The 9,871-nt window shown below is 36.5% G+C and overlaps 1 protein-coding gene across 3 annotated transcripts in view; it reads right to left on the reverse strand.

Annotated features, from left to right (window-relative positions):
* The window catches only part of LOC109044403 (uncharacterized), a 32,546-nt gene extending 22,743 nt beyond the window's left edge, over positions 1–9,803 (reverse strand). For 2 of the 3 annotated variants that reach the window (XR_011900698.1, XM_019062107.2), the window contains exons 1-9: positions 9,619–9,803; positions 8,951–9,231; positions 7,834–7,896; positions 5,710–5,797; positions 4,488–4,641; positions 3,729–3,903; positions 2,210–2,384; positions 1,272–1,438; positions 388–532 (exon numbers count right to left, since the gene is read on the reverse strand). Coding sequence is in view for 2 of the 3 variants with exons in the window: in XM_019062107.2 (XP_018917652.2) it covers positions 388–532; positions 1,272–1,438; positions 2,210–2,384; positions 3,729–3,903; positions 4,488–4,641; positions 5,710–5,797; positions 7,834–7,896; positions 8,951–9,136 (1,153 nt within the window). In the remaining variant the exon portion in view is untranslated. Of the gene's footprint in view, positions 1–387; positions 533–1,271; positions 1,439–2,209; positions 2,385–3,728; positions 3,930–4,487; positions 4,790–5,709; positions 5,798–7,833; positions 7,897–8,950; positions 9,232–9,618 lie in introns of those variants that run through there. The other variant, XM_072305528.1, reaches the window with a different exon arrangement.
* Positions 9,804–9,871: the final 68 nt, after the last annotated feature.

Here is a 9,871-nt window from a genome sequence, read left to right on the forward strand (position 1 = left end):
AATTATGGAATGCACTACCATGGAAGGATGTCATACATTGTGTTCCTCCATGAGCAATACCTCTTTCAATACTGGACATAGAAACTCGGCGTTTAAATAGGTCTTATTACTTTTTTGCTGAACTTGAATAATCAAATCAAGATTCTGTGACTAACACTGGTGACCCATGAAAAATGGTGATATGCTTTGAGATTCAACTCTTTGAAACACAAGTCGGATAAATGACACTTAAGAGAAGGGTGAGCCTGCGCTCTGAAAAGTACAATCAGAAAATCACTTCAGTTCTGGACGAATAACAATTGTTCCGTTACTAAAGGAAATTATGATCTTGACTGGGTATGGGAAACAGAAATATTTTTGACCTCAAAATTTATATTCTTCACTGACCTTCGTTCTGAATGACTGATCTACCATGACTGCCTATGCTCATAGAGACACACAGATCCTTTCCTGGGCAGAGATTTTCCCGCAACATTGAGACTTCAAAGATTGTTCCAAAAACAATGTAATCCATGAAAGTTAAGTTCTCTTTCTATGAAAAGAGACGAAGCATTAGAAATGCCAAAATTGTACTTAAAAATGAAAGGAATATCAGCTCTTCGTCTCACATAAATATTAATCAATTTTGAGCTGATGAGAGCATTAAAGCAAACAATTCACCAGGCAGTGCAATATGTGTTCTAAAAGGACGGAGAAGACCTTTCTTTAAGAGGTTTTATTTTGAGAAGTGTTCAAAAAATGTTAAAAACATGAACAATGTAATGGGCAATCATAAGCATACAGTCAATATAGAATTTTCTCTAAAATTATGGGGCAGATCTTTCACCTGTCTTCTTCAATGCAATCAGTGCAACTCCTTCCAAAAATTAAATGGTTGAAATAAGTTTTAAATTTTAAATACCTGATAAAATTGATCATTTGTTTTGTTCCTTGTTTTGTTCATAAAATTTTCGAGCGTACTTCATGGGAAAGAGCATTTCACCATAAAAATCACTGTGACTTTCAGTGGTCAGAAATATTTTCTAATGTTGAATGTTGGGGATAAAGGAATTCACCTTTGACTGACATCATGAAAAGAGACAGGAGAAAGTCATTATGACATATTATTGTTTGCTGCATTTGCTGTTGCACTCTGATTTTAAAAGTTAAAAGAATCTCTTATAACAAAATTTTTGAGATCCCAAAAATTTATGATAAGTTTTAGATGGTACATAGGGTAACACATAGAACTTTGTTGTGGATTGGACGATTTAAAACAGAGAAAAATTCACCTCATCAAAACCAGAGAGTTGGTGTTTTTGAAAACAAACCAGCATATGTCTGGGGAGTAACGAACTGTCCATTTTTTCACTTGTGATTGCCAGCAAAACAGATCCTTGATAAAACCTACTGTCATCATAGAAATGAATGTACGCTGGACCAAAAGAAGGCAGGTATCCTGAATTTTAACCCCAAAAAATCAAGATCAATTTTCAGAAACACAATAAATGAGGAAACAGTACTATCAAGCTTAAAAATTAGTGTTGTAGGAAAAAAAGTGGAGGCAGAATAATCCACAAGAAGGCGGAACTATCATGAAGAAATGGCATGAGAGGTAGATCATTGATAAGGATTTGCGTTTCTTTAAGAAAAATTATTCCAACTGATTGACAATTGAAGAATTGGAATAAGGCATCTACACAAAATACAGTATGAAACACAGCACATAGTTTATTTTCAAAATTTAACGAGGAAAACAAATCACACAATAAGAAGTTTGGACGCTGGAAATCAACAAGATAAAAATATTCACAACTGACATTGGTTTAGTGGCACAAATACAAAGGGTTTCATTTTTATAATCTGACTTCTGTTTGATCTGTACATACATATTAAAAATATATGTTGATATCTCGTTCAGATGTTGAAATCCAAACTTCTCACTGTGCCAGTCATTTTCTGAGTAAGATTTTGATGAGAAACCTCTTTTTTTTTAGTTCGAACCACCACTAGCAGCTCATTGATTGTTTTTGTAAATAACTGTACAAAATTTTTAGTTCTGAAATTTCCACAATTATGTTAAACTCTTTTCGCAGTTTTTTTTTTTTTTTTTTTTTTTTTTCTTTATGACTCCCAAGTTCATGTTTATCTTTTAATTCCTTAATTCAAGGAAACATAATACACATAGAGTAATTTCTGTAAAATGTACAGATAAAAAGAATTTGAATACCTGTTGCAGAACAGTACCATATATCTTTCATGAAAATCATTCTGTAGCAAACCTCATCACCGTTTATCCTGACAGACAATTTGATGACTTGGTACATCGGAGGGTAAACTTCTGTGAAAGTGAAAAGTTCGTCCCAGTAAACTTTCTTGGCATTCATTTTACTTGATGTTGAAACCTGTACACATCCAAAACATAGAGAATGAATTTTCTTTTAAATAATAAGGAAAATCACATGATATTGATTTACTGGCAGGGACAGTAAAGTATTAAATTTGTTTGTGAAAGAAAAAACAGATGAGCAGGCACATATTGTCAAAATCAAGGGATCCCTTTGAATGGTTCTACTTCGAAATTTAATGTAAGAGACCATAACAAAATGATGGCTGAACAATTCTGTGAGAAATTTGAGCAACTGCGATTTGAGAGAACTAAAATTTACTGAAGTTGCTGTTAATTTGGCGAAATTATCTACCAACGAATATTGACCATTGAATTAATACAGGCAAAATATTGGCCTGTGGTGACTTAACATGCAAGAAAAAACACTGACCTGCCTGATTATCATGTTTTTTTTTTTATTTCCTTGTTTTAGCTTTGTTTTCTGGTGTGGACCCAGCATCATTTCACCACCTTGTGACTTAACATGTTAACTGCCAATTACAAACGTTTGACACTTCCTGCAGCACAGCGAATATGCTGTTATGAGTACCCAAGTTTCTATATGCTCCAAGCAGGAGCAAAGGATCTGATGATCGGGGCTGAGAAAAAATTTCTTCCACACAGTGTTGGCAGTCCGCAATCTCCAATGCATATATGTACATGGAAGTGTTGGACCCTCAGCAATGGCAAAGCACAAATACTGCTCACCAAAAATGTCTGACACATTGTTGCTTTTCTGACGTAAGGGCTTATCTCAATTACCATGTGAACCCTGATTTACATATTAAATGCTTACTGGGGCTCATTTAGAAATTGAGATACGCCCTCACGTCAGAGGAGCAACGACATGGGGCCCAGGGGTGCAAAAAGTTCTTTGCCTTCACATTTTTTAAGGCAGCCTTTGCATTTATTGAGGTTGCCTTCACATTGCTGTCCACATAAGACTTGTGCGCTTCACTGTTTCCATCCCATAAAAAAGCGCGCTTCACTATTTCCTTCCTATAAAAAAGCACTCTCAACTATTTTTTTTTTTTTTGCATAGGAGCATTACATAGTTTCCTATGCAAAAAGCTATGCACTTAGCTGGTTTATGCTTTCTACCTTCACATGTTTCCCCTTTTCCAGGGTACATTCACATTTTTTTACCCCTTTTCAGGCGCTTTCACATTTGCTCCGCAATTGGCCGATCGAGCACTTTCTACGACCTCGATGGAACGGAAAGGGTTCTGCAGAAACGTCATTTGTTCAGTCCTTAGTGGTCATTTGTTAAAAGGAATAAAGTCATAAACTCAAAAGTGAAACACAATGTTTGATACATGGAATTTTGCATTAAAAATGTGAGACAGTCATTGGTAGCTACCTTAAAGCCAGCGAACGAAACAACCAAATCAATCTTTCCAGAATGAGTGGGTTGAGGATCAGTAGCTAGGGTTTTTTTGTGATGAGACTTGAAGTTGCTTCCTGAATAGATATAGATTTTGTAGACACCAATCATCGGGTCCGCAACGTCTCTCGGACAGGGCTGGAGCATGTTCCTTCCGGACAAGAGTATGGGTCAGCGCTTAATGTTACATTCAATTGATTAAATGAGAGTGATAGATGCTAAATATGTTGGCAGTGAAACTAAGAAAAAATGTTGAATTAGGGGTTCCAAAATTTCCACTTCAAATTTGCTTTTTCAGCATGATTTATGTCCAAAAATAATCTTGGAAAAATAGGCATTGGTACATTGCACACAATCTTGTACAATACCGATGATTAATTACTCTTCAAAAAAGTAAAATATGACAGAAAATGAGAAAAGGCACGAACAGATGAACGTGGTTTTTATGTTTCAATTTTGATAATAAAAGAATATTAATTGCATACTGAATGTAGGTAAGTGCATTAGAAATTGGAGGTCTCGCAATTTAAAAATAAAAATTGAATTGCGGCAGAGGTAGTTTTATCATTCGAACAACAGATTCTTACAGATACTTAGCTCTGATGGTTTTGAAAAAATTTATATTGTTTAAAATAAAGGAAAATTCAGAGACAGATTTTCAATTTTGTGAAGTATATTCACTCCTTGGAAGCAAGCATAACTAAAAGGATTGAGATATGTACCAATGAAACATACCCTTGAATGAAATCAGTGTCACCCTTAAAGAACGGAATACGCATGAATTCACCTTTTTCTAAAATTGCGATGTCTACTTTTAAGTAACCTTGAACCTGACTGCTGCTTTTATTTGGATGCGTTAAAGGTGCCCACTTATGATAAAACTGATGATCTGTAAAAGGAAAAAGTAAAAACTTGATGAGAAATGTTTCGCAGTCACAACCAAAAAGATAATGCATAAAAAACAATCATGAATTTGTAAAAGTGAGGGGCTTGGTGCTCCAAATTTAAATATTTAGAGATTCATTATTTAATAAGTACTTCATTTTAAATGAAAAAAAATTAAAACGTGTTAAATAAAAAACCAAACATTTGCCTCTTTGTATCAATTTAAAAATTTTTCACCCCAATCAGCAAATGATCAGCTCTGAAATTTAAATTGATGCGACCCTAACACTCTAGAATTCAATGCCAGGATTAGGTACTTGCTCTACAACACCAACTTGCAGAGCCATTTGAACTGGTTCTAGAAAATTATGCTATCTTTAACAGGCATAAAAACATATGCAAATATTCAAATTATAGAGCTTTTTAAAAATTTCTTTAAAAGGAATTCTCCATGACACTTCTTGTTTCTTCTAAGTTCCTCTGTGATTTGAAATTTTTCTAATTTAAAAACCGTTTGATTTGAAGAAAATCTTCCTTCCTTCTACTTACGGATTAGAAGCTTGCATTCACAGATCACTGAAAATTTCTAATAATTATTGCACACCTTAATTCACTATTTCAAAATCTCTATTTCTGTTTACTTTCTATGAGAGAAGAAGAGCCTCTTCCTTGCTTTACATATTTGTGGACTATTCTTTGAAAAGAGCAGAATTTTTAAAAAAAGCTTGCGTCCATGAATTTTCCGATGAATGAACAAAGTATGACGAGAAGTCTGCAATGATACAGACTGAGACTCATGTTTCCCTCGTTCAGCTCAATAGTTGGACTAGGATTAACCAACAGGATAAGTATCAATCATACTCTAAACAAGCAGACGTAATTTTAATTTAGACTTCAAGGACATAATTCAAATTTTTACATTCAAAGGATTCCTTGAAAAGCTTTCATTTCTCTCCAAAATACTTGTTGGTTCCCGGAGAACCCTACGCACTTTTCATTGCAGAAAAACGAGCAACTTTTATATCTTACTGCAGAAAAGCAAAATATAATATTAGCAGGGAAGAGATATTACGTTTTTGTATCCAAACTAATCCGAGATCCATCCTGATATTGCCAAGCATTTTCTGGATACAGAGAGCTTTCCTCGAACCCAATTTTATCTATAAAAAACAATAAAATAAATAATTACCAGGTGCAAAGATGATCATTAAAAAAATTGGGTCATTAACAGGACGTTGGTAACTAAAGTTGAACAATGCATGCATCAGATTACAATGATACCAGTCTCTACCTACAGGGTGAGCGAAAAGTCCCCGACCCCCCCTCTAACTTTTGAACGCATGCTTGTATCGAAACGAAATTTTGAGGATGCTCCTAAATCGATAAGAGCTACTTTTTGGCACATCCAAAATTTTTGGGGGGCGCCCCCCCGCGAGGGGCGCACACTAACTCGAAATTTTCAAATGGTAACCCCCCTCTTGTGATACATCGTTGGAAAGGTAATAAAAAAAGAAACTTTTTGGCGCAAACCGGAGGTCGCTACGACTTTTCGTTCTCGAGTTATTCTCGGTCAAAGTTCAAAATAGGCCAGTTTTCAAAAAATCATAAGTCCGGTTCAGAAAGGTGCAGAAAGGCAAACGAGGCGGCAAAATTCTCGGCAATGCATGTACTTTCAGAAAAAAATCGTCAAAAACCTTATCGTCTGCGCCTAGAGTGATTTTAGCCCCCCCCCCCCTCCCGCGATTAAGTGTCTTTCTTGCGGGAGGGGCGGCCAGTTCACTCGAGGCGGAAGTAGGTACCTGTTTGAAGGTAACTTAGCTACCTGACGGAGCCCAGACTATTTGGGGGGCGGCACTCCCCCCCCCCGCCACACCCCCTCCTTCCCGTGGAAGAATGATAGTTTTGTTTAGAACCGTCGATTTTCCGTCCCCTCGATTTAGAGGAAATTTGCAAAAGTTGGAACCCCCCCCCCCCCCCCAAACAGTCTGGGCTCCGTCAGGTAGCTGAGTTACCTTCAAACAGGTACCTACTTCCGCCTCGAGTGAACTGGCCGCCCCTCCCGCAAGAAAGACACTTAATCGCGGGAGGGGGGGGGGCTAAAATCACTCTAGGCGCAGACGATAAGGTTTTTGACGATTTTTTTCTGAAAGTACATGCATTGCCGAGAATTTTGCCGCCTCGTTTGCCTTTCTGCACCTTTCTGAACCGGACTTATGATTTTTTGAAAACTGGCCTATTTTGAACTTTGACCGAGAATAACTCGAGAACGAAAAGTCGTAGCGACCTCCGGTTTGCGCCAAAAAGTTTCTTTTTTTATTACCTTTCCAACGATGTATCACAAGAGGGGGGTTACCATTTGAAAATTTCGAGTTAGTGTGCGCCCCTCGCGGGGGGGCGCCCCCCCAAAAATTTTGGATGTGCCAAAAAGTAGCTCTTATCGATCTAGGAGCATCCCCAAAATTTCGTTTCGATACAAGCATGCGTTCAAAAGTTAGAGGGGGGGTCGGGGACTTTTCGCTCACCCTGTATATTCAATTTTATAGGGAAAATTGACAAGCAGTTTCTGATGAAATTTCTATGAATTTTTTCCACTTATTTAAGAAAAAAAAACCCCGCAATATGACATGGAAACGTTCTGATCATTTTTTCTTGAAGAAAGTATAACATAATCATAGATTTCTAATCATTGTGGTTGTAGTATTATTTTTTCTCATTTAGCCATCGATGTATTAGGAGCAATCTTGGGACGTGAGACAAAAAGATACAGATGGCCAAAAAGTTCAGCAGATTTTGAAGTTGAAAAACTTAGTTGTCAACAAAAAACCTTGTCCGTGGTAGGGGGATATTTTTTTTTTTAAAGAAATATGTAAAGATCATCAAAATTTACATGTGCTAGAAGTCTTGGAATCATCATGTATTTCCATTCTGCACTGCTCGAGGATTGTGCAATGGGGACAGATCATAGGTCGTGCAATACAAATTTCTATTATGGTTTTGATTTCTATTAAAAAATAGACTTGCAAACTTTCATCCAGTATATGTGAAATTAAGTTCCACAATCTATGCTACGAAAAGTGGCGGCTGAGGTGTTCAGTGAGATGAATTTTTGCCTGAGTAAGGGCCAGTTCAGTGTGCCAAAAGCAGATATTCCTGGAATGAAGGACATCTTTACCAAATGCATACAGTATAAACTTACACTTAAGGTTAATCTTTTTTCGAGCAATGAGTCCAGGGGTAGAAAATAATCAAAAGTGAAGAACTGCAAAAAAGAAAAATACAGAGAATTACTATCTTACAAAATGATAATGCAGGAATATTTCACTCAAAAAGGGGAAGAATGGATTTCAAAGGCATTCCTCCCTTTCCGTATCTTTCAATGAGAGCATTTGACTGTAATTGGAATGTAGATGTAAAAAAGAAGCTGCACAATAAAATGGTGGAATAAGTTGTTTCCTAGACGAAAAAATGTATCTTGATTGCGCTGTTTCAGTATTGTTTACAGAATTTTACCTTTTTACAGGAGAGCTCACATGAATTTGCCTGAAATTTCCACAGATTTGTCTTAACCCTTGTGAGATCAGACTCTAAAAATTTCTAACAAATTTCTGCGATGGTTCTTCCATGAAAAAAATGAAATGTTTGTAGAAATACTGAAAGAGCATAAAAGAGATGTGTTCTTTTGTACGGGAGGCAGCAAATAGAGCTGGGTCCGCACTGTTCTGTGAAGACATCAGAGCCAGAAAAAACCAAACATTAAATTCAGCATATATATTTAAATAACGCCTGATCAGTGCTAGTGCAAGATAGAGGGAGGAAAATTAGCTCTGGCAGATACACTGAAAGATCTGAACCAGTTTGGCTCTTTCTTCAACCTGTCGGCAGATTACACTCCAACAGAGAGCTCAGCTTAGTCTCCTGTAAAATCCTGGATGAAACTCAATGAGCATCACAGACATGATGTCAAGCAAGGCACTGAAGTGCAATCCTTGCTCCATCTACCGTCAGTGCTAAATGACTCCCAGGACCAAACAAGGAAAGAATCTGAAAATTCATTATCAGGCTTCAATATTTAATTAGATTATACACAACCGCTAGATAGCATAATGAACCTTCGTTGTTCAATTCTCTTAAGATGCTAGTATCATGCAACAAGATGGAAGTCAAGTGTCTGATTCATACCAGGAGCCCGAAACTTAAGTGTTACTGTCTTTAGCTAAGAATGCCTACATACATCAAAAGAGATCAAATGACTGGTAAGTATTAAGATGAAAATATTTGAAGAGGCTTATAAAATAGCAAAACAAAAACAATACCTCGTTGAAGAATGGTCTGCTTGTGTTTCGCTGGGTCTGGGTCAGTCGAAATTCACTCCCAATTTTGACAGAGACGTAGGAATCGGAGTGCTGCCATGCTAAGTTCTTGGCTTCGATTACATTGATAACAACAGCAAAATTCCGTGGGCGCTGCGATGGAGTTGTTATGAGATCACAAACCTCCATTCTTAGGTCCAATAAAATCCTCCTCTTACCTTAAATAGACAGACATTCATGTGACACCGTGCAAAAATGACTTAAGGCAAAGAATCATGAAGCTCCTGAATTTAAAAAAGAAAACCAAATATCGATTGACATTAACATCAGCAAGATAACTTCAAAATTAAGTAAGTAAGCATAGATAGATAATAAAATAAAATGAACATATGAGCCTCAAGATTAGTAGGCAAAGGATAAAAGTTACAGTGCCGTATTATATTAAATTAAAATACTTGCTTTAATGGCTATTGATAATACTGTTGTTGATCTATCTGGTTCTTTGGGCACATGACAAAGCGTACAGGTAAACACACACAAAAATATCACACTTCACATGCTTGTTGATAGTTTCAGTGGATATTATCATATGATTGAAACATATGATTCCGAAGAAATTCAGATTTCATTATTTCAAAGCATAATTAGGGAAATTTCAACTGTTATCTCACCTATTCACTAGATGAGGACTTCAGATGGCTGTTATCATCTGTTTGCAAAACTTCCTCAGCTCACAGAAAATTGTATCTCACATGTTGTGAATCTGGTTCCCGTATGTTGCGGATGTAATCTTAACGTAAGTACCGAGTAAATCAAACTGATAAAGTTAAAATTATCAAATTCTGGAGAGAAAATCAAACTAAAAATCAAACGCTAAAAACGCACGAGTTTCCAACGAGGTTTTGTTTACAAACTTTAGCGGTG

This window comes from Bemisia tabaci, chromosome 10 (genome assembly GCF_918797505.1).
Source record: "Bemisia tabaci chromosome 10, PGI_BMITA_v3".
Taxonomy (NCBI): domain Eukaryota; kingdom Metazoa; phylum Arthropoda; class Insecta; order Hemiptera; family Aleyrodidae; genus Bemisia; species Bemisia tabaci.